Source organism: Eutrigla gurnardus (genome assembly GCF_963514095.1).
Source record: "Eutrigla gurnardus genome assembly, chromosome: 9".
Taxonomy (NCBI): Eukaryota; Metazoa; Chordata; class Actinopteri; order Perciformes; family Triglidae; genus Eutrigla; species Eutrigla gurnardus.
Window position 1 is genome coordinate 18028742 of NC_139923.1, and position 24933 is coordinate 18053674.

General features: G+C 44.7%; 1 protein-coding gene across 2 annotated transcripts in view; it reads right to left on the bottom strand.

Annotated features, from left to right (window-relative positions):
- roraa (RAR-related orphan receptor A, paralog a) overlaps nt 1-24933 on the bottom strand; it is a 169676-nt gene that overhangs the window by 40768 nt on the left and 103975 nt on the right. The window contains exon 2 of one of the 2 annotated variants that reach the window (XM_084017708.1): nt 17453-17482. In XM_084017708.1, the coding sequence (XP_083873834.1) occupies nt 17453-17482 (30 nt within the window). Of the gene's footprint in view, nt 1-3326; nt 3491-17452; nt 17483-24933 lie in introns of those variants that run through there. The other variant, XM_084017709.1, reaches the window with a different exon arrangement.

Below are 24933 nucleotides of genomic sequence, written 5' to 3' on the forward strand. Positions count from 1 at the left end.
GAATCATTTTAGGGGGGCTACAAAATTAAATTGTGTATTATAAATATTGGAATTACGCTCACATGATTCTAATTGGAACTAAAATAAAGAGTCTCCCTCTGTAATTGGAGCTTTTATTTTAAATCCTTGCTGGTGACTTGTGCTATATTTACCTTCACCGTAATCTGTGTCGACTTTTCCTTCAGCTCCTCATGTCCTCAGCCCCTAACTGGATAATAGCCAATCTTGTTAACCTCTGCTTTAATGTGTGAGAGCCCGCAGCACTGGGTAGTGAGCACCTCGATTGGCCGGTGATAGAAAGAGACAAAGAGTACCAAATCTAAAGCAAATATTTACAGCCTTGTTAACATAGCCTTAAAGCGCCTATCAAAAGACATTTGGCTTCAGCTTCTCCACGGCCCCACAACATTTTTTACAGTCTAGTACACACTCGTGTTAAATCACATATGGATGTGCAGTCTGCGTGCACTGTACGGGCCTGGCTTTCCACTTTTAAAACATCGCTGCTATGCAGAAAATCACACCGTAGAAATAAATACTAGTACTGCATTAAAAGTGTTACTTAAATATAAGTATACAAGCCTTATTTGGAAAATGTTATAATATCAAAAAATAAAAAATACCCAAATGCAGAGTGGTTACACATGTGGGTGCATTTAGTATATCCACTAATACAGTCTGTTACTATTATATAGCATGTCATTAGATCATCATTACTGTTACTATTATTTCTATACAGGGCTGTTCATTGATCTGCTAGTTATTTTCTTGATCAATAGAGTTTGTAAAACATAAGAAATGTCCATCACATTTACACAAGTGACACCTTCAACTGTCTTGTTTTCCCCTACAATGATTCATTAATAATAATTGACTAATTGTTTAAACTCAAATTTGACAAACTGTTGATTATTTTAGCATTTTTTTTGCATAAACAATCTGAATTTGTAAGGTAACAGCAACTATAGCTGTCGGATCATCGGATAATAATAATAATCGGATAATAAATGAGTAAAGTACAAGTACTTGAGTAAATGTACTGCATTCCACCACCGCTACGTATACCTCGCCACACTGACTCTCTTGGTGAGGGGCTAATTATCTGTCCTGTGGATGAGACGCACATTTTATATTTTCTGTCAATCTACACATCAAACAACTTTCTTTAATTATGTAATTGGAATTTTCATCCTAATTGTGCTGAGTAGGCTGGCTAATTTGCATGGGGTAATGAGAGGGATGTTTCCATTACAGGTAATTAGGTACTTGAGAGGCAGTGGTGTGGTAGAGAGGCTGAATAGAGGAATGGGGGGGGGGGGGGGGGGGGGGCTGCAGGGTAGAGACAAAGCCACATAGACACCGAGATGTTTGGCATTGTTTTGTAGTATGAAGAAAAAAAAATCTAAAAATGCAAAATGAACTATATTAACATAATAAAGAACTGCATTGAGATGGAGCAAGTCATTGTTCTGTTCGACCATTTCACTGACCATTTTCAGGAAGAAATTGCCACCGCCGTTTAAATTAGTTTCCAATTATACCGCTTGTTCATATTTTAATTTAATTTCTGACATTGTCACAGTGCTGCTGGTGTCCTACCATGACACCAGCAGCTCCTATCAGGCTGAAAGGACCAATAAGCGGTGAGACAGAGCTGAAAGAAGACTTGAAGCCTGGCAAACAGACAGACAGGCAGAAACTAAATAGCTTAACATGTTGAAGGCAGACAAATGTGCAATTTGCATGACAAATACAGAAAACGCTCCAAAAGGAAAAGAAGAAAAGTACTAAAGAGAAGAAGAAGAAATATACAAAGATGTTTTGTCTACGCCAAACATGAAATCCTGGAAAAGCTTCACTCCATAAAGCCTAAAACATACAATTTCATAAAGTCCTTCACTAGAAATTGCATGAAGGACACGGGGTCAAAGGTTATTTTTTCATGTGTGTCTCCTTGAAAGTGAGACACAGGACATGCTCTTCCTGACTGTGAGCCGCACTCCATGAATTCATTCTGAAACGCTGATCGATGGGATAAAAAAAAGAGGAATTTAACATTATGGTCAGAGTTGCCAGTCTCACACAAAGAGCATGATTACCTGCATGTAGATGGAAAACTAAATGTATAAACATAAACTGAAATAAGGATGATTATATTTACAATGATAGTAGCATATACATTTTTTCCCACACATTCAGTATTAAAAAGCACCTGTAATAAATTATAATATAAGCACATTTTTTTCTGGACAGAGTAACAACTATATGATTATGACTGACGTGTCTCCTCGTGGTTATTGTATTTGACTGTATGATGACTGTTTGAATATGGCTGCTCACATGTCTCTATATGGAAGAGTGAGTGTACTTGATTATTTGCGTGTGTGCAAGCATGCGTGAGAGAAGCGTGCGCTGCTACTGTATGTGTCTGTCTGCGTGGACGTGTGCGTGTGTGTATGATGGAGGGGGGGTTGGTGGAACAGCCAGGATTAAGCATACTAGATCAACATCACGGCGACTGAGAGGACTCAGTCCTGCTCTCATGGCCACACATGTAAACCTGACTGTCCAAAAAAATAGGTCAGTGGAACGCACACACACACACACACACACGCACACACACACACACACACACAGATGTACACAATCGTGCACTAGTATCAACTCAGAGAATCACAGTCTGCCAGCGCCTTGTCGCCCGTCTAGCGACCCCACGTTCACGCACATCTTTCCCGCGGAACAGACACATCCTCTGGACTGGAACAACAGGATTAACAACGGGACAGAAAGGAAAAGCGACCCCCCCCCTACCGCCCGGCCCTTTGCCCGCCTCTCTCTGCATGCTACCTCACACCGATGCCAAAAAAAACTTCTGCTCTGAAGCTCAGCTCTTGTCATAGACGTGCAAAGATTACACCAGCTGTGGTTTCCACATCCCACACAACGGTAGCAGCGAAACAATTACATAAATAAAAAAAAATCTCACCAAAATACCTTCACATATTTTTTTTGCAAGTTAAATTAATCTAGCTCCAGTTTCTCTTTCTGAATAAAAAAAATAAATAAATATCTGTTCATGCATGGAAAAGAAACATTAGAAAAGCTTAATTCACGCCGACATTCAGAAGCAATGTATTCCTGTATTCTTCCCTCCCTCCCCTTCTCTCCCCCTCTCTCTCTCTCTCTCACACACACACACACACACACACACACGCACTCATGCCTTGCAAATTAAATGCAAAGAGTTGGCAGGCTATGAATAGCGGAGCCATACTTCCCTACTTGTTACTCAGGGTGCAGGATCAGCATGCATTTCTTGCTCTTACCTTTCATAGCTGAAATCACAAAATACATCATTAAGCTTCGAGTCCATAAGAGAACAACTATCACCAGCGCAAAGCCCTCCACTGCTGTCTCAGCAGCAGCTGGCCAGCACAGCTCTGTCTCTCAGCCTCCGAGCATGACCACACCAGAATCCATGTGACTGTGACATCAGTGTTCATGTCTGACTGCTCCCCACCCACTAGCCTTTGATTGGCACAGCGTGCAGCCAGTAGGGGCGCTGAGAGCTCAGGCAGGGAAGCTGGCCCTCTTCCCACTGATTGCAGTCAGAGCCTTGCTAGACACAGCACACTCTACACTATCTACTCCGGCATATCTGTTTAGTGCAAGGGCAAAGTCGGGACCCGTTCTAGCAGACATCCGTTTTTTTTTTTTTCTCTCTCTCTCTCTCTCTCTTCCTGTCCCTTCTACTCTTGTGGTTTTCTTTAAAAAAAAAAAAAATCAAATAAAATGGTGCAATGTCAAGGATGAAGAAAAAGTCAAAGGGGATAAAAGGCTAGACGGGTATGAGAGAGGGGTGAAGGGATGAACTAGTCAAGGAGACAACAGAGAGAGGAAGTAATAATAAAAAAAAATAAGGAGTGTGGAGAGGATGGATACGAGGGGGATCTATCTTTTTTTTTTTTTTTTCTGTGGCTCAAAGATCGAAGCACTCCGCTATTCTCCTCCTCCGTCTGTAGATATGAGTGATCAGTGTGAGGCCAGATGTCTGCAAGGAGCAGTGGGCCCAACACGGAGAGAAGACGAGTGGAGCCTCTGCGTCTTCCCCTGACCTCTCAGAGGACCTGCATGCCCTTCTCTCTCTCTCTCTCTCTCTCTCTCTCTCTCTCTCTCTATGTCACACACACACTCCGACGGCTCTCACACACTCTTTTTGACAGGTGAAGAAGGGGGGATAGAGACTGAAGGGTTTGGATGATCCCTTCCACCCCACAGCGACCGGGCAATGAGTTTCTTGCTATCATTTCCCCCCCCTGTCTGATTCCAGTCCCTACCTCTCTGTCTCTGCCCGTCTCTCTCTCTCCCTCCTCCCCCTCTCCTCGCTCATCCACTCTCATATGATAATCTGTTCTGACTCCTAACCAGCTGCCTCTCTCTGATACAATATTCTGGTTTTAGTGCAATCCAGCCTTGGCCAATAACCACGTTGCATTTGGCATTTCCGTGAATAAGCTGGCTCTCGTATCATCTCGTCTCAAGACAAACATCATGCAGCTTCGCTTTCAGACGCTGCAATATTTCAAATCCAAAAAATTTACAGGAAAATAAATATTTTTTTTCTTTCACACCACCAATATTTTGTATTTGGATATTTTCTGAGGATCGTTTCACAATCTGGACCGTGTTTTGATATAAATAACACTACGGGAGCACCGTGTCTTCGCCACAGAATGATGACGCTTCCGCAGGGCATAGAATCTAATATCAACCAATGTGATTTTCAGACATTTTGAATATTTATCCCTGCTTTACACACTAAATATCTGTATTCATTTCACTTCTGTTGTGTACTTTTCATGGAATAAAAGGTACTTGTAACCGTATACAAAATGGAAATGAGGAGTCAGCAGCTCGCAACATAAATCTCCCCATGACAATGTTTCATTAGGACCTCCATGATCCATTAGAGACACTAAACACATTAACTCATGTTGCGTCAACACTGCTCTCATATTACACACCATCTAATGAACAAACTATTATTCAGAGGTTGATAGCATCGAATAGAGCGTGCTTGGCATACAAACTACACGTGAAAAAAACACAATGCCATGTCAGACAACGGAGCAGTCGCCCTGCAAGAAGGTCGAAGTTCACCATGACTCGGGGTCGAGGCAGGAACATGTTTAAGTCTACCAACATTATAAGAGCGATACGTGTTTTAACACAGAGAGAAAACATTGAGTTGTGCCTGGCTGTTGTTGACATCTGGGAGCAGGATAACATCCATTCCAGCGTCTGAGCATCGGGAGAAAGTTGGAAGGGGTGCATGTTTTGTCTGCTTACAATCTATGTGGTGAAGAAGTGAAGATCTCCCTACAGGCGAGGGGAATTACGAAACAACCAACACTACTACAGGACAATTCAAAACTGAGTGAAAAACCTACGAAATGTTGCATCGGAATAAATGTAGCAAACAGAAAATGTCTTCTCGACTTGGCTTTTCTGCAGAACACAGAACACAGAGCAGATCAGTGGACTCTAGAGGTCTGATAAGTTCCCCATCGTCCCCTAGCCTGTCTTCTCCATCCATCTGCTTTCATGTTGAAACGGATGGTTCACCAAACCTACAAAACAAAAAGCATACTACTTTCTACCAAACAAACAGAGTAACCTGGATCTTTTTTGCCCATCATCCCCCTCTCTCTGCCTCCTCATTAACTATCGCTACCTAATAAAGGTAAAGATAATAAGGTGCAACCAAGGATCTTCGTTTTTCTCCATAGTGGAACTAACACAAACAAAATTCCATTCATCTCCATTGTATGTTTTGTTTTGTGAACTGAAAACATCAAACTAATAAACCGTCCTCGATGATGCTTTCCGCTCTACAACAAATAAACAGCGTATAACTGTGCTTAAAAGGCCGGGCCTCCCTAAGAGGGGAAATGTTTCCAGCAAAGCCGCTTCATTTGCTCTTGATCACACTCTCCCTCGACTCCACATTACCAGTGACAGAATGCCAATACTCTGCTGATACTTGTTCATTAGGGCATTGATTAAGCCACAAAGGCTCGGATGGTCAAATGTCTATGGGTATTAATGCGCTGAACGTTGACATGTTGCTATCAATCCAATCATTTTACTCTTTTACTTCAACACACGAGTGCAAAAAAAAGAGAAAGGAATCAGGAAAAGTGAAGTTGCTGGGACTACGACGCAGCCCATTCTCCTCTCGACTTAATCCAAGCAAATGTATTTACTGTAAACAAGCCCTGTGGAATGGAATTCAATTGAGATGAGGTGCAGAGCATGATCCCCCTGGAGGAGAGGAGAGGACCAGAGCTGATAATGGCCTCATTAGCAGTCTGTCAGTAGCCATTCTACGCACAGACTCACCACGCAAGCTGATCCGTGTTAACTCTCAGAGCTCTGAACCGGCCTCGGACCTGCACGCCTCATGCCGTCGCACTCTGCAGCCTTTGACCCCCCTGCAGGATAAACGGTTATAGACTTCCTCATTTTCTGGATGTCGCGATCTCGTCGCGGAGGTATTTGAGGGAGCCGGGGCTTATATTCCACCCGACGAGAGCCACCTGGGTGTTTGGAACCACGACGGCAGCCCGGAGCAGCGGTGGAATTAACAAGCTTCAACAGGCACTCCATGAAAACAATACAGATCAATTTAATATAGATGCCAAGGAGAGGAGGGCATAATATTAGAACCATAACAGCACCGGCCCACACCACACAATCATAAACCAATTTAGGGCCATTCCAGGCAATTTCCTGGGGGCTTCCACTTGTGGGAAGACTTCAATAAATCACACAGACAACAAAGAGAATATCTATTTCAGTGAAAATAGAGGACACTACCAGGTTATGTCCAGAGAGCTGTGGAGGGTTGCATTTTAAAGACGAGTTTAAATAAGAGTGAGGGTTTTAAAAAACGTGCTACATGCCGCCGCTTTAAGGTAGCCACAGAAAATGCTGTTTATTCATTATGGATAATGGGTTTTCCACGAAGCAAAGCAAGGCAGCAGCTGTGAGGCTTTTTATTACAGTCTTAACAGTTACACTCTGATCACATGACTGTACATTAGTGACTATATACACTGCCCGTCATCCTTTCTATACACAGCAGACCCCGGGGTCAGCTCAGCACTATTCTCTCTCTCGATCTGTCACTCAACACACACACACACAAGCTCAATATTTATAGAACGTCAGGGTCAAAAGGAATAAATATGAAAGCATATCATTCCTACATAGGTGAATTGTACGCCCGTCAACTGTCATGTAATCCAAATCAACAACACAGTACTTATAGTGAATGGTTGACAAGGCTATAGCCTTTGTTTTACTACAGTTATTTATAGAGAGGAATTTGTATCTTTTTTTTTTTTAAACACAAAAATAAGAGCCCCTGGATTTCCAAATCAATTCAATCACATTTTTTTTTATAAAGGAAAACAAATATAGAAGTACCATAACCGTGGCAGCAAAGCCACTTTGTCCTCCATGGACTGACCATGCTTCAGAATCATTTAAGGCGGACTTGCATGCATGCTCCACATTCAATGGCCCCCTTTGTAGGTATGATGGAGGTGGTGACAAGAGGCTGTGAACAATATAATAAGTGCTGCACTTCAATGAAAAACATCAAATACTTGTTAGTGGCTGTTTTGTTTAGTTGGCGCTGTTATTTCTCTGCTGGGTTTAAAGTGTCGGGCCAGTTCTGTCTCGGACTTCGGCGGCAACAAAGCTGTTCACGATCTGCCCACTGGAACTGGATGTCCAATTGATTTGATAAAGCCTTGAAAAAGCAGGCGCCTCATACAAGGTTAAGTTAATGGAATAAAACCAGCTTATTTATTTGCTTTATCAGATGAAAAGGTAGTGGTAAAGGAGGGCTCATCAGCGCCGCCGGAGTGCTATCATATATCTCGCGGAACAATTTTTCAATAGATCAATAGAAATCAGATTTTTTTTTTTTTTGACAATGAATTGCACCGCATCTCCTTTGTGCCAAAGCTGCCCTTGGGGACAGAAGGGGAAAGGGATCGGAGGATAGAGGGAGAAGGAGCGAAAAGGGAACGAGGAGGGGAGATTATCGCAGGCATGGCAGTCTGTGTGAGAGGCTTAGCCTGGCGAGGCAGGGAGGTGGAACCCTGTGAATTCTAATGAACTGGCAAGACTCCCCCCAAAAACCAGCTCCATCTCCGTGGCATGAGGACGACAGGAGGGAAGGAGGAGGTGATTAGGAAAAGGCGCAGCAAACCAAACAGAGCAGGTCAGTTTCCCTGTGATAATTATGGCTATAACCAGGCATGAGGGATTGGTAATGGACCTGCTTATTCTTCATGCCCTGCAAAGGCAACCACTGAGCCTGTCAAGGGGAAAAGCATGATGACGTGTTTTTTTTCTTTCTTTTTTCCGGGTGACTCTGGTAAGAGTTGCGATAGCTGTTGAAAAGGGCAGCAGGGGAACTTGGCCTTTGAGGGAGAAGTTAACGAATGAACTTCATTATTGAGGAGCATACCAGGGAGACCCCCCGGAGTGTGTGATGTATTACCCAGCGTCAAACGTACACACACCCCCAACATCAACAATATAGCCTGACATCAGCTCAGGGGGGGGGGGGGGGGGGGGAGGTGGGCGTGTAAACTAAAATAGTTAACCTCCTGGCTTAAGGCTAGAATGAAGAAAACAGAGAAACAAACTGTAAGGTGTAATATTTGCATCAAAGAGTTAGTTTTCAATTAAAAAAAATAATATATAAATCCTCTTAATTAACTCAACATTTCCTCAGTCGAACAGTTTCACCATTATTCCCTCCATTGGAACAGCGGCGTGAGTAATGAGGCTGAGCGTTTTCCTGGGACTGCTCGGCGCAGGAACCCTCCGAATGAAATGGTCTCAGCTTAAACTAACACACATTTAATGTTCTCTCTGTGACTTCGGGTAATGCGGTCGGTCCGGCGAGGCAGGCCGCGTCAACGCCATGTAGATGACTCTCATTTATTATTAAAAAAAAAGCACCTCTGTTCAAGCATGAAAGTAACTTCTCCCCAAGTTCTATGAGCTTTATAAAAACAAGTGACCCACTGGAGGGACTAATGTTTTCCTCAAGATTGAGGGAGATCTTCAGGCTATACGTGATGTGCACCACTTACCCCCCCCCCCCCCCTTTCCCCTGGATGGAGTTTCTCTATGGTCGACGGGACAAAGGAGCTCTTTTACTGAGCGCGCTCTCAACACTTTTTACTCTTGACTTATGAGGATGCCATGGGTGCAGGGGAGTGATTCATCACTGGGTGTGCTACTCGTGCACCCTCACACATTACTAATGTGGTCCGCTGAGGAGGAGTTCTGTCATCAGTCTGTACCTGGACCCTCTGAACAAGGTAGGTCAACAGGAGGCAGCAGCGGCTGGCCCACTTTTAGTCTTTCACAGCACCTTTAAGTTTCCACCCGGCTCTTCCACGGCTCGGCCTGACGGACACGCGGAGACCAGGCTGACGAAGGGGAGACGCTGCTCTCGGCACTGTGACCGGTGGACTCTCTGTGTTGACTCAGTGAAGCCTCCCAGGGGCCAAAGTGCAGCAGGCCAAGTGAGAAGTTAAAGCAAAGGGGGAATAGTAACTTTATTCAAAATATTAGAGTGTAAAGGCAGAAGGAAAAAAAGAAACACAAACAAATGACTCATAGTTTGAATGAAAGGTTCACAGACTTATCCATCTGAAAGCGCCTGGGGAAATTTCATCACAAGACTCCCTAGTCTTCTGTAATACAGCCACAACAAAATAAGTGGCAAACACATGATCGTCTGTTCTTTCACTAAAATGTAGAGGCACTTTAAATCAGCATAAGCCTTTGACCTTAACATCGCAGGTAATGCGCATTTAAATACCTACCTCAGTATTCATGTTTGTCATTTTTACTTGTGAAGATTAGGTGTAAAAAAGGCTATTTGAAACCAAAACACAGGATTAAGGGATAATGCTGCTCTGTGTCTTGTGAGTCGACCTTGATTCTGTAATCCAGCACAATACTGGAGAACAGCATATTTCTCTCTCTTGTACGTTCAATACTCTCACTGTAGAACAGCTCACACTGATGTAATGGCGAGAGCATAATGGCACCATGCTGAAAGAGAAAGTAATCTGAATTAAGGGGAACTTCATTGTAATATCGGTGTAATAGAACTGGAAATGGCATTACGAGATTTGTACAAAGAAAAAAATACTATTGACGGTACCTTTGCATTGATTCGATATAAACTAGATGAAAATATGAGCTGATACGGTCGTAAGAGGGAAGTAACAAATATATGCAGTAAAAAAAAAAATACATAAGTGAATTGATTTGTATCACGCAGACCTGCACTCTAATGACCGTGATGAGAAATGAACTTGATCTTTAAAGTGAACCAACCTGCAGTCAGCCCCGGCGTTATTAAGGACTGTGCCACTTAATCAGAGGGGACGCCGATTTAGCAAGGCGCTAACTATGCAGGAAGGACCCGAACACATTACAGAGCGGCGTGTCACCTGACTGGTGCAGGTACGTACACATGCTCTCCTCTCTTCCCCCCCAATATGCTTTATTTTCCTGACTCCATGTCTCCTCTCCTGTGTTTTTTTCTCCTTCTTCTTCTTCTTCTGCCGCAGACACAGTAGAATGAAAACCTGCCTTTGATGTCTGGGATCCTATAATGCTGAGCAGTAGAAATCCGCATGCCTGTTATCTGTAGAATCTTAATGATGACGGCTAACTTCACAATGGGTTAACCGCATCTCTCTGTTCTGGCGCCGCACACCCACAGAAACACAAATTAATAGCAACGGGGAAAAAACAGCATTCCTCTAATAAAGCAGATTCAACAAAATGTGCACAATGCGATCAGCACAAATGTCAATGTATAATATCACTGGAAGCTTTTGTGAGCACTTCTGCTTTCTTCTCGGTCGACGTAACTTTTTCCCCCCCTACTTTAGTTTTTCAGCAGAACCAGACTTTTTCGCTGGAAAAATATGCTTTTTTTTCAAACGTATCTAATTAAGTTTCAATAAACATTTGATGCTGATTCAGTCAAGAGTCAGAGTTCTTTTTCGTTGTTCCCCTATGATGATTATCACTGATTTTGACATGGCGCTAACATGATATATCAAAAATAATTTTATTATAGGGGGGACATCTCACTCGTTGCATGGTTTATTCAACAACATTCTTCTGAATAATTCAGGAATGAAATTATACATGTTAATTTTACCCGCCTTCATTCATGCATGATATTGAATCAGAATTTTGCTATCCTAAATAATCTATATTATAGGGATATTTTGGACATTACATTTCTTTTTTTCTTTGCTCCACTTCAATTTAGTATAATGTGAGTTCACTTCAGTCTGAAGTGAAGACCATCAATATCAGATACATGCTGGTCAGAGTGATAAGCTCCAAGCATGAGAGGACGGTTCATGTGTGTGGCTCCGACTGAGGAACTCGATGATGGGCACAAGGACATTTAATTATGGCCCCCATCTCAAAGCTTCCCCATCAGCATCAGTCAGGATCATATCTGGAGGAGCACCATGACCTCCGCCTCTGTCGCCCTCCATGAATCAAACCTTTCAGTACATGCTGACACTCTTGTGCTACGCTCGATGTGCGTACATCACGGGGGGAAAGTGATGAGGCATCGGAAAAGCCTGATGAGTGACGGATGATAACCTGCTCTTGTGCGGAGGCCGCTCGACGATTGTGCCGCGAGCGCGAGGCCGGCGGTGCCCTCCCGGCCGTGCCCTCCCGGCCGTGCCAACTGCTTCGCCTGGCAGACGCCGCCATCTCAGTGCGGCCCTCGGGGGTCCTTGGCCCCTCTCACCTGGGGTGGCAGACAGCCGGCAGAAGAGAAATCGGCGGCAGCAGATGGGGCCACTTACTTTGGCAGGCCCAGCCAAGCATTGTGTCCTTGTCACATGTCACTTACTCTTGTTTTCTACTCTGACAACACTTAAAGACAGGGCCTTTCAGTTTGCAGGGAGACACAAAAGGGAAAGGGGTGAGGAGGAAAAGCTGACGAGGCCTCTCCGGCTCAAATTCTCTGAAAGAGCCGGCACCAAGAGAAGAACCAGATTAAGAGCCAACAAAAGCAGAGCTCCCCCACACAAAAAAAAGCTGTCGTGCACCCCTACAGTTCCCTCACCATTCTCCTCCTTAGAAAGCACCCTGGGCCCCCAGGAGGTGATAAAAAGAAGCGTCCACACCCACAGAAACGTATGCAAAGAAAGTGCATGTACAAAGGCCATTTGCAATTTTACAAAATGGCAGGCATAATGCTTTTACTGAAAAATGAGGACCTGCCATATTGTGTTGACGAGGAAAAAGCACGGCAGCGGAGGAAAAATGGAGAAAAATCACGCTGGCCTGGTTTACGACAAATAGATAGCTCTATTGATTTCCCTTTTACAGCGGCTGTCCATCCCTCACTGTTGTGATTACACTGACCTATTTCAAATAGCGGGCCTATTATAGATTATACCAAAACATGTCCAAAAAGAATACTCTTTTTTTGTGTGTGTGTGTGTGTGTGTGTGTGTGGAACAAACAGAGTAAGATGAAATATAACCTACAGTACAAGGGGAAGAAAAAGATTGTGTCAATTTAAGTGTTCAATGTTGGAAGAGGAAACAAGGAGCTCGAGCACCACGCTGGGAATCAAATAACTCTCAACAGAGAGAGAGAGAGAGAGACAGAGAGAGAGAGAGAGAGAGAGAGAGAGAGACAGAGAGATAGAGAGAGAGAGAGAGCGTTGTCAATTTCAATCCTGACAAAAAGGCGACAACCTCAAAATGATTGCTCAACCCACGATAATTCCAGTTTTACAAACTTGTAATAATGTGTAGTCATAACAATATATATTTGCTAATAATCTAATACCTCATGCGTTACTGTATTGTGTATTTTTTTTATGTTTCACTCCAGCACGGTTCGCCGTTGTGTGCTTTGTGCTGATGATTCCTCTGCGTCTGTGTGTATTGCTGTGTGTGCTCGTCCTGCTCCACCATGCCTGTGTGCTGCACGTCTCACTAGACTATCTCTCCCCGCGTAGCTCAGGGGACTCTGGCTGGCTGATCTTCATTATCAGCCCTAGCTTAACAATGTACTGGATGCACTTCCCACATGAGTGCAACTAACAAATCCCCACGGAGGCGAATCAAGGCAACAATGTGATGAAATACCTTCAAACAGCCACTGAGCGTGGAACACTGAGCTATGCGGAGACAACTCACACTGCCCTGGGCGATTCCACAGGAGTGAGCCTGTTGCCAAGCAAAATTAGACAGCAACTGGGACGTATTATTCGCCTAAATTGGCAATGTACAGCACTATTAAGGGCCATAAATCTCGTGTTTGATTAACTGAAAACACCACAACTCACAGAGCCAATGCATTAGCATTCTGCTGCACGGAAAAAAAATAAAAAATCCAAGCAGGAAACCGATGTTATTTAGAGGTGAAGCAGATGCTTTAACAGAGGGGAGACGCTGTCATCGTGCTATGTGAACACAAAGAGCGTTATTGGGATTAATAATGCTGTTAGCATATCGTTCCCAACATGCACCAGACTACTTTTATCTCAAATACACAAACGCATAACATCTACAAACTCTGGTTGTAGAACTTTGAGACTGATATTTCAGTTTTGTTTTTTTTTGGAAGACAGTGCAGACGAATCTAAATCATCTGTTTCCTTTAAAACAGATTGGCTGCGCGACTATTATGTGAGTGCAGATCTGCGATGAGAGAAACTCAATACAAGGCTGCCGGCAAATAAATGAAGATGCAGGAGTGGAGCCATGTTTCTCAATCAGCGTAAGGAGTCTGTCACCGCAATGGAGATTAATACAGGGTGAACCAGTGGCGACAACGTATCTGAAAGAATGAAGAGGGGAAGCCTCGTCTGCCTCCTTTTCTCTTCTTCTGGAGTTACATTTGTACTACTGCCTCCATCACTTCACTCTCGATTCAAACTCAGACACACGTTACATTTACTAGCATCCATGACATACAATGAACTCATATAGAATAACAATACATGTATATCGCTTAACTAATAGTTTATAGTTAATAGTACTTTCATTAAGACTCCAATTTCTGTTTTCTTTGCAAATTCTATGGGGATTTTTATGGACATTTATGGGGATTTTACTGTAATAACACTGTAAAAAGTTTCCGTTACATGGACATATTAGCATAGTATCAATTTATCCCGCGTTTGGCCTAATCTGTCATCTAAACTTAACGTCGATACTCAAGCTGTTGTCTCATTGTGTATAGTCGGAAGTCAGTCGGACAATCAGTATATTGTACATCTACAGCTGCAAGAGAGAGAGAGGATTAGCTCGAGGTAATCGGGAGATCTCCTCTGTTCGGAGGAAGAGCTTGCTGGCTACACGACCTGTGTGTGTGTGTGTGTGTGTGTGTGTGTGTGTGGGAGCGTTAGTTTATACTCTCCGCTATCCGAGCTGTGAGACAGAGCCCCAGACTGCTGATGGTAGATTAGAGGTGAGACGTCTAATCTCAGGTAATCAGCTGCTGCATCTGATCCTCCGCTCCGCACCATCCCTCTCAACAGGTCCAAACAGAAACTCATCTCACAGCAACGCGGCCTTCCATCGAGGTAGGGGAAGGTGACAGAGTTTATCTGGTGTCCGGCATTAAAGTAAGAGAAGAGGGCGGAAAAAATATAGAAAATAAACTACGCTATGAAATTCAAGCCATTGATCTTTTGCCGTCACCTCTGTCACAGGCAATTTTAGGGATGAAACAAGTGCTACTAAAAGTCAATATAACAGAGCGTACATAAAACTGTCAGGGAAATGTACAGGAAAACCACAGCTGACTTCTTGCTCAGAATTATAGCCTTGTGGTTAAAGAAAGTGCCGGCGAGGGGCCGCCCCCTTATGGGGAGCGAAGAAGAAAGAGAAGTCAGAGAAAGAGTAAGAAAAAAAAAGAAAGAAGAAGAAAGTAAAGTAAATCTACTTAGATCCTTCTAACAGCCAGAATGGGGACATCACATCACAGTCATTGGCACAATGATATAAGTATCTGTTTTCATCCAGAATACTTCACCTTGTGATGGCTCTATGATTAGTCCGGTCAGGTGGATGGAAGAGGGAAAGAGAGGAGAGGGAGGGAGGGGAGGAGAGGAGAGGAGAGAAGGAGAGGATGGGGGGAGAGGAGGAGAGGATAGGAGAGGAGAGGAGGAGAGGGAGGGAGGGAGAGGATAGGAGAGGAAAGGAGGAGAGGATGGGGGGGAGGGGAGGAGAGGAGAGGAGGAGAGGATGGGGGAAAGGGGAGGATAGGATAGGAGAGGAGGGGAGGAGAGGATGGGGGGGAGAGGAGGAGAGGAGAGGAAAGGAGAGGAGAGGAGAGGAGGAGAGGATGGGGGGGAGAGGAGGAGAGGAGATGATAGGAGAGGAGAAGAGGAGAGGATGGGGGGAGAGGAGGAGAGGAGAGCAGAGGAAAGGAGAGGAGTCTGCCAGTGAACAGCTGCCCCTGTAATTTATATTGATGAAGGGACTGGCATGGCGGGGAGCTTCCAGCAGTTTGATCACTCAGGCAGAGTGGGGAGTTAGTCAGAGACACGGCCCATCCCTGTGGTCTGGGTTGGACTAGGAAGAACTCCTAAAAAACACACACTCACACACACACACACACACGAGTGAGACTGCCAAGCTCACAGTACGAGTGGCAGTGTGGACCGGCGTACTGGGGAAGCCAATGTTTTCACTTGGAGGAACAGAAATAGATCTCCAGTCTGACTATAACCATGTAGGGCAGAGCGATTCTCCCTCATTATTACCCTTACCACATAATCACCACACTTCTCCGAGGAAAGACCTTCCCTCCGTATTCTCAATGACCATTAAACTGGCCCCTTGAACTTTTTTCTTGTGCACACAGCTTCCGACAAGGTTCTACAGCCGCTTCCTGCCTGTGAGGCACAGCAATCAACGACTTGTTAAGGGGGCTTTACTTTGATTTCCTCACAAGGACAAGATTTGAATATTTCTCACTGATATGAGACAGCGTAGTCCGGTTTCTGCCCAGAGCTTTGAACCCAAGACTCCTAAATCATGCTCTTTGATTTGAGCCCCCTTCCGGTGTAGAGGTGCTTAGCGCCACACTAATTAAGATAGTGGGGCGGCGGATGGTGGGTCAAAGCGTTTCTGTGGTACTTGAAGATATCCTGACACACACGCACACACATAAAAAAAAAAAAAGAAGAAATACCACAGCCCCTCCAGACAAGCAAATAGCTTAACACACAATCACGCTGCTGTTTTGACGGGGCTGTTTGAGTAAGGTAGAGCTGTCTAGAAGATCATATCCTTTGCCCCGCTGTCTGATGTAAGAAAGAGCCGGGGTGTTTTACAGGGTGAGATGCAGCCTCTCACAATCTGTAACTCTCCGACCGCTCTTACAGAAAAGCCCTCTGGCCTTCCCTCTCCACGAGTTTCATCAGAGTGATCAGAGGGAAAGGATAGCCTTCAGGGCTAGTTTCTTCCGTTCACACAGTGGGGTATGAACTCACACGTATCGACGTACACACACACACAGACGCACTGCAGTCCTACACAAAAGTGTTTTTTTTTTGTTTTTTTTAACATGCCTTTTCGATTGCACTTCACACACGTCAAAATAGAGTACAAATCTCTCGGAAATCATTGACTTCTACAGGTTTGACTGTTCATCAATTCTTCATGAGCAGACAGAAATTGAAAAGGCAGCGGTTGTGAGACAAGGCGATGCCGTGTGTACTATTGTTGTGCAGAAAAAAGACGTCTTGTTTCCCACACGCGAGATGCATCGCACGCTGTTGTCTGTATCTTTTCATTTGCAGTGATACGATCTGTGCACGGAGAATACACACTCTAGGTAGTTAATGCAGCCTCAGAGGTTACAAACCACCACACAACACCACATCCGCGTTTGCTCAGCTGCAGCGCCGTGCAGAAAACAAAGAAGTGCTTCAGCACACTGTCTGCTTCCACTGTGCATGATTATCAAACAGTCATATGACTGCAAAGCATTTTAATTTCCTCTCTGGGGTTATCATCGTATTCTCTCCAGGATGGAGAAAATACGAAATAGTGAAAGTGGATGGCACCGAACTAATTGAAGGTACTGATTTATTACAGTACTAGTCAGGCAACAGTGTGCATATAGGCAATGATGAAAGGAGAGTCAACAGAGATGGAAACAAGATGATCTTATCATCTTTACTGTGCATGAGGCATGGCTTTTTCTTTCTCTTTGTGCAGACTTTTTAACAAGTCTGAGTAGAATTTGTTTGAGAATAAAATCACATTTACATTTACAGCCTTAAAACTGTTGTGCAACAGACATAAAAAAGTAATAAAAAGACGTGTGTACTCACAGGTATGTGTCTTCTTTGTTACTGAGATACCTGCAAAGAGAAAACAAACAAACCATGAAAAAAAATGCATCGAGGAGACAATAGATTCATGCGTTGTTCTGCTTACAGCTAACTGATAGTGATGATGGTGATGAAGAGGTCGACCCTATGGTCCAACAGACTATCGCTGTCCAAGGTCACTGAGGTGGCAGGCCCAGGGCAAGTATGTGTGTAGGCTGGTGTCTGACCTACAGCCATGCAACATTAACATAGAAGACAAGGTGGTGGAAACTCTATCCTCTGGGGGCAGCGAATGAAAAATTATACTAAAAAAAAACAACATTTGGAATGCTAATGTGTTGAGCCGCCACACTGATTGGGCCTGAGCACATGACTGAGCCTGTGGCCCAGAGTGGGGTGGAGGCACATTGACCTCCGTGGTAGTTAGTTAAGCCTTTATTTAAACAGGTAGTCTCATTGAGTTTAGAGACACAGAGCCTGTGCACAAAAACGTGAGACAAAAATATTAATCTAAGATCAAATTAAAGCGCACACTTTTTTGATTTTCATCATTTTAACAAGCTAGTGATTAATGAGAGAATCAAAGCATCAAATCGAGAAGGTAAAGTTGCTGTTGCCATATAAGATTCCCTTAATGAGCATTATAATGAGCAGTGGCACAGATTAAATATATTATTTATGCAAATATATTGGTTTATAATATAATTATCATGTAACTATATTTTTTATTGTAAATCTGAGAGGAATAAAACAAATGTGTATCTGAGCTGTAGAAAATATAAATACCCAAGTGAAGTACAAGTATCTGAGTAAATGTACTTAGTTATTTTCCACCAGTGGTAACCAAGTTGAGAAATCCCATGCAGTCAGCTAACGCTAGCTAACATTAGGCCTGTACATCAGGCTTTAGACAAAGTTATTCATGTTGTGTTGTTGTGTAAGGTCATGAGCGGTTAGAGGCATCTCCTTTTCTGGATCTACACCAGTCGCGTGAATGACCTGGGTGATGCTAAAAACAATGATTGTCACTGCAGCCCGGAGCTTCGTGTATGAAAAGAGGACCCACAACGGACCCCTGTGTGACACCTTTTCCTAACTGTAAGAGTGATTGAATTTGATGTTGAACCATTACAAACAACTGCTTAATAATTTCCAGAGAGACAGTCACAAATGCCAAGGTCTACTCTATCAAATATTTTGTTACAATTCTACGGTCTACAATGAGCTTGATAACGTAATATATCTCATCTCCAGAAAAAGGCCTGTGGTCCAGTCAGTCCACCAGGAGTCCAATATGTTAGCCAAGCAGGTAGTTTGGATTTGAACAGTTTTAATCGCTTAGACTTTTTATAGTGGATATAAAAGTAAGGTCAAACATATTAGCCAGTGGTCCTGCAATTTAATGAGCACCGAGGCATTGAACATGAAGGATCTAAATGATTCTCATCCGTAGACTTCCCACAATATACACACACACGTTTATTATGAAGCTCACGCTGAGAGTGAGGCCTGAGAGGAAAGCGGATACTGGTAGGATTTGATAAACGAAGACGAGATACATGCAGTGATGTGTGGAGTTGCAAACTGCTTATTAAAACAAGTGGCTGGTCTGAGCAGTGTGAGTCAGACCTATAGCCGAGGCTGAGGTGGAGCTGGGCCGCCACTGCTCGCGCTGCCCTTCCTTGCCCCTTCGGGTGTCAACTCATCGAATGAGCCACTTCGGTTCTTGCCGTCTGCAGCGTCGGTCTAATGCCCCAGGAGGCTGACACGATCCAGCGCACAGCCAGCCGTGGTCCCCAGCGGCCCCGCTGGATGCTCATGCTTTGCGGAGCGATAGAAGCCTAATAGATCCCACTTGTCATGCGGAAGCAATGGCTAATTTTTTCTACAACTCGCGTTTGAAACTCGGGGGACGGCGAGCTGACATGATTCAATAACTCTCTGTGAAAAAGGCGTCTGGCCGGACATAACAATGCTTCAGACACGTTTGAGGGGAAACGAGTCAAAGAGCAATGAGGGGGAAAACAAATAAGCCCCTCAGCCTCCTATAGACACACACACGGAAACACATAACTAATATCAACTCCGCCGAGCAGAAAGAAGGAAAACAGTCACCTTGGGGCCAACAGGCTGTGATGGAGCTCTAGCATTGTTCCAGTGCCCAGGGCCAAACGCTTCTGTTCTGTCCAACTGTGACATTACGCAAGGAGAAAATAAACAGTAATCCAGTCTTAATTCTACCCTTCAATCAAATGACACGGAAGCCAGCAGGAGCTGATGGTCCATTAAAGAGCGGTAGCTGTAAAAACCCCGTATTAAGCAGTTAACTGCCTCTGTGTTTTGATGGGTGAGACAACCTCTCGGGCCCTTTAAGGAAAATCGGTGTGCTAGGAAATAGCAAATAAGCAGCTTTTCCCCGGCTTTTTGTCAAACCTCACTTCCGAGTTAAAGAAAATGACGAAGGGGAGTCTGTTGACAATATTATTTCATCTAAAGGCACTTTTATTTCATACGAAATGTGCATAGCATACAGAAGGTACAAAAGGTGACGGAGAATTGAAAATGGCAGCATCCTGTTGCCCCGTGTTTGTCTCCTGACTGACCAGAGATCCTTTGGGTGAAAACAACCAAAACGTTGCAAAATGTTCATGACAGAGGAAGTGAGAGGCACAAGTGTGTGTGTGAGAGTGTGTGTCGAGTACATGCACGTGCTTACAACTGAGGTTAGTCGCACAGACCACACTGATAATGATTTCTGCTTTAACTGAAGTCAAGAAGTCACTATTTATCTGGCAAGGTGAAGGCTCGTGTTCCTCAGATGCAGTAATTAATGATCATCATTCTATAATATCTACATTTCCCATTTGATAAACTTTAGCCCACCACAAATTTTACTTGAATAATTTTATTATAGTGTAATCCGGAGTACTACTTCTATTGCCACACTGCTGTGCTAAATCTAAATGTTCCATGAGATAAAAGCTATTTAAGGAGGGATATTTACTTTAAAGGTCACATGGAAATTGTCTGTATAAAGAAAAACATTTTTGTCAGCAGAAATGTGCACCACATCACCACCTCGGCGCAAATGTGACCGCATGCTACAGGAAACAAACACAGTGGCCCTCTAGTTCAAAAACCACCGTGTTACAAAATGTCAAAACCTCAATGCAACCAGAAAGAGAGCAAGACATACCATCAATCATAAACTCCAGAAAGGAACACAGCCATATCTGTGTGTTTGTGTCTGACAAGGGGTCCCAACGACCACCATCCGTCTCTCACCTCCCAACACCAAATGAAAACATGAATGTGTTCTACGGTGAAGACGGAAAACAAACTCTGCTTTTAGGGCTCATCGGCCTGTTGCTATGCAGGTTAGAAGAAGCAGGAGGGGGCGGCGAGTGGGGCCCACTTCCTCCTCTGCGTGTCATTCAGAGCCCCGTGATTGGAGGCGGCAAGGAGTAGGGGGCCACAAAGTCAATGAGTGAGTCAGGCGGTGAGGAAGAAGGAGTTAGCTCTGGGCGCTGACATTGGCAATGCCTGCCAGCTCATGTCTTCTCCGCTGGATGGCGGGTTCAGAGGTCGGCGTGGAGGTGAATCTCTCCTTGGGCCGACAAACAGGCTGCCACGAACATGCTTGCTATCGCCTTTTGTTAGCACCCTAAGTGCTTCGTGTGGATTTTTTTTTTGTAGGAGTAATAATAGACCCTGAAGTTAAAAGGCAAGTGCAGCTGAATTCTAATTTCAACATTACCATTCGTCACGACGGAAGGAGGGAGAGTTGTCGCGGCGTGGCCTTTGATCAGTGATATTTCCACTCGCATTGGTAAACAACTCCGCACATGTTCTCATGAGATTTTCGCCTATGATAGAGAGGAACAGAGCAGGCGACTGGAGGTTAACCTCCACCACATCTATCTGCAGGGAGGGGGGGGGGGCACACATCCTGTAAACATGCCACTTAGACGGGAGGAGAGTGAGTCTGAGTTCTGGCAGCCGCGGCGCTGCAGCCGGGCGGTTCGGAGCGCCCGTGCCATCGCCGGCGACTCAAAGTGACAGCGCTGTAATGAAGTCTGAGGCGCATGGCAGGCTGTACGTCATAATTTCAGGTTCCTTAAAGCCTGACAGGGAATGATTATCATGGATGGTTATTGTCACCCTGCCTCCCTGGGAGACGAGGCGTGCTCTGGGGTTGTTGCACCGTGACATTCAAAGTTACAGTCTCCTTCATATAATGGAGCTGTCCTCTCAGCGCGCTAATGGGAGCGATCCATTTAACCTGTGCCAGAAACACACAGACGAGGAGGTTCCTAATGCGAGGCCTCTCCCGTGGGGACGTCACACAACACCCCCCCCCCCCCCGGCTGCTCTCTTCCTGCTGCTTGATTCATTGACTGGCGCTCCTCACTTATCCTCATTCACTGTTCAGTCTGGGGAGACAGGGAGGGCTCGCTTCCTGCCGCCTGCTCCACATGCCACCGCTGCACACCCGCTGCACACAAGGACACCGCCAGAGCAGCAGACCCAGGTGCTGTGAGAGTCGGCGGCGGCGGCCCAGTGAGGGACGGGGGCCGGACGCTGACTGGAATAACGGGTCAATACCGTCGGACTGGGGAATGCTAGCAGCACGGACGCTCCGTCGTTAATAAGGCCTCTCAGATCAGAGAAATAATGAGAAGGTTCGGGTATGGTCCCCGTCTTAATGATGGCGCTAGTATGGGGGCTGTTAATTTTAGGCTACTCCTGAGGTTGCTGGTTAATGATGGCGCCCAAGCCATGGTCATCTTAAGAATGATAGATGTAGCCACATTCAGTAGTCCATCTTTTGAGCGCCGCCGCCGCCGCCTGCCCCGACTGACGAATTGGTGCCACGTTCCTGAGAGAAAATAATTAGAAACAATTAATGTGTTTCTCTTCTTAGCCATCGCAAAGCTCCAAAAATACGTTTCGCTGTGAGTTAACGGCGCTGTACATTTAAGAAACCTTGAAATCTTCATATAGATATCTGCTTAGGGAATTTATTTATTTAAAAAAATATGGATGCAAATAATGCAGCAGGTCAGACGGCGTTCAGCACAGCAAAAATATGTGATGCAAGGTTGCTCTTGCATTAATGCTCATCTCATCAAAAGTCAGGCAACACGATGGATGAGCTGATTCAAGGACCTCTGTGATGTTCTAACTTTGGCAGTCTTTCTGAAGGCCAAGTTTCATACACAAAGTCATTTAAACAAGTCTCCCTTTCCCAGTGACACACTTAGGCTTATTAGCTATTATGCTGCTATAAACTATACATGCAAAAATGTAATGATTAAAAAAAGCAGAATGATTCTAATCAGCTGCCCCCTAATATACTAAAACACCTAATCCGCAGAGAGGCCAACTCTCTGGGGAGGCTCAAGAGAAAAATGACTTCTCTGTCTCCAGGCGCTGTTATTTCTGGTCATTTCTAATTGGTTTTAACTAAAAGCAACCACCGCGAGACTCCACAGGTTACTCCAATGCATCGCTACGGAATTGTCTGCAAATAGAAGATATACATCCAAATTAGTTTTAGAGGACATCACAATTGTCTTTCAGGAGACGGAAGAAGAAAAGGGCAGGGAAAAAAAAAATAAAAGCATACATGCCTCACTGAGAAAAAGTCAAGAAGTTGAAAGATCCCAATGGAGAACAGTGTTATCAGGGTGACCCTGAGATCACAGGAGCCCTGGCTGGACTCGGGGAACTATGTCGCAGGCAACTCGCCCCCTACAAATGTCTCCCAGGCTTCAGGTGTACAACGTCTCCCCCCGTGCAGTTCTGCACCGCTGGGCCCGCGAGTCTCCAGGTGAGTCCTCAGTGCTGTTTGGTGGCTCGTGAATTATACATTGCAGCAGAGGAATTGACGTGGCCCAGGAGGGCCGAGAACAGCAGGCATGGCTAGGAGGCAGATTGAAGACTCTGACGGAATTTTAATTGTACCGCGGGGAACGCTGCGATAAATGCTATTGTTATTGGTAAGACACTGATGCACAGGTTCACTTAGCTGAGAGCTTTAAAAAAAAAAAAATACAAAATCCCAAAAAATGACTCTATTGTACGACGAGTTTGGTTCATATCACTGTCGGACTATTTATCATTGCACTCTTCCTGTGCTCAGTGTTTACCTGCAACGGGCTCAGAAGAGCGGCGAAGGTCAGCGAACGCGTAGGAAGGAAAATTCAAGAAACACCTACAAACGAATAAAAACAAGGAGCCATTCAATCAGAAACCACCGAGGCGCTCCTCGCCGTTGTTTTGTTGTACGATTCTGTACAGTACCGCAGGTGAAAAGCCAAAATGCGAGGGTTTTCTGCTGCTCTGATGTTGTTCACTCTGATCCTGGCTCTAGCCGTACTATACAGTAATTCTCCTCTGACAGCGGGCTGGTCCCGGGGGACCTGACGGATGCAGGAAGGGCCCAGGGCACTGGTCAAAGCGGGGCCAGGGGCACAGGCAGGCCTCTGTGTACTCCGTGCGCCGGCGGTTCCCAGCCCAGCGGTAATCTCCCAGTGATCCAGCCTCAACCACACATGAAACCAGATAGCCGTTCAGCTCCGCACCACAAATAAAGACTGGACCACATTCAGCGGACCACCCTGGCTTCACCGTTACTGAGCTCCACTGAGCAGCAGTGTGAATAGGACACCGGCGGGCGTATGCACGCAAATAGAGGCTTTAACTACAGAACTGGATACGCTGTCAGAGGTTCATTTCAAGTGGTGTCATAACGTTAAACCATCATCGAGACCGGTATTTTCTTATTTATAGAATCTGTATAGAAAGAAAATACATCACAATGCATAGAGGATAGAGGTTGCTCTGCCTTTCTAGTAGTCAACAGCAACATCCCCCCCCCCCGGAGACAACACTTGTGAATTTCTACTCACATTACAATATATTAGCCCTACACAAGTTGAAATCTAAAGGGGGAATACAATTACTCACAGCTCCTGAGGCACACACTCCAGTTATGCGCAATAATAGCTTGTAAAAGTATTACGATCGGCCAGAAGAGATGTGCCCCTTCGAGCTAACCTATTCAGAACTGCTTAAAGATTCACAACGCGCAACACGCTGGAGTTAAATAAAGAGAATCTCACATCTACAGTTCGCTTGAAATTGATTGTTCTCATTTTTTTTTGTTTTTCTGTCCGTGGTTTCGTTTCTATGCACGGTTGCATTGGATGATAAGCATCCACTTCAGGAAAAAACCCTAGTAGGAGGCTGCTTTTGCAAAAAGGATGTTATTTAAACAGATGAAGTGAAGTCCCCTGTCCGAGCTCGGTTTTTTCATATTATCTCGGGGATAGCGGTTCTGAAAAGATGGGATTAGAACAGGTGAGTTCTAAGCTCTGACGGTTAGTGACAATCTGTTACCGGAGCTGTCCGTGTCTGTCAACAGACTCTACACACAAGCCTGGGAAGAAGGGGGGGGGGGCTTAGGGGGGGGCTAA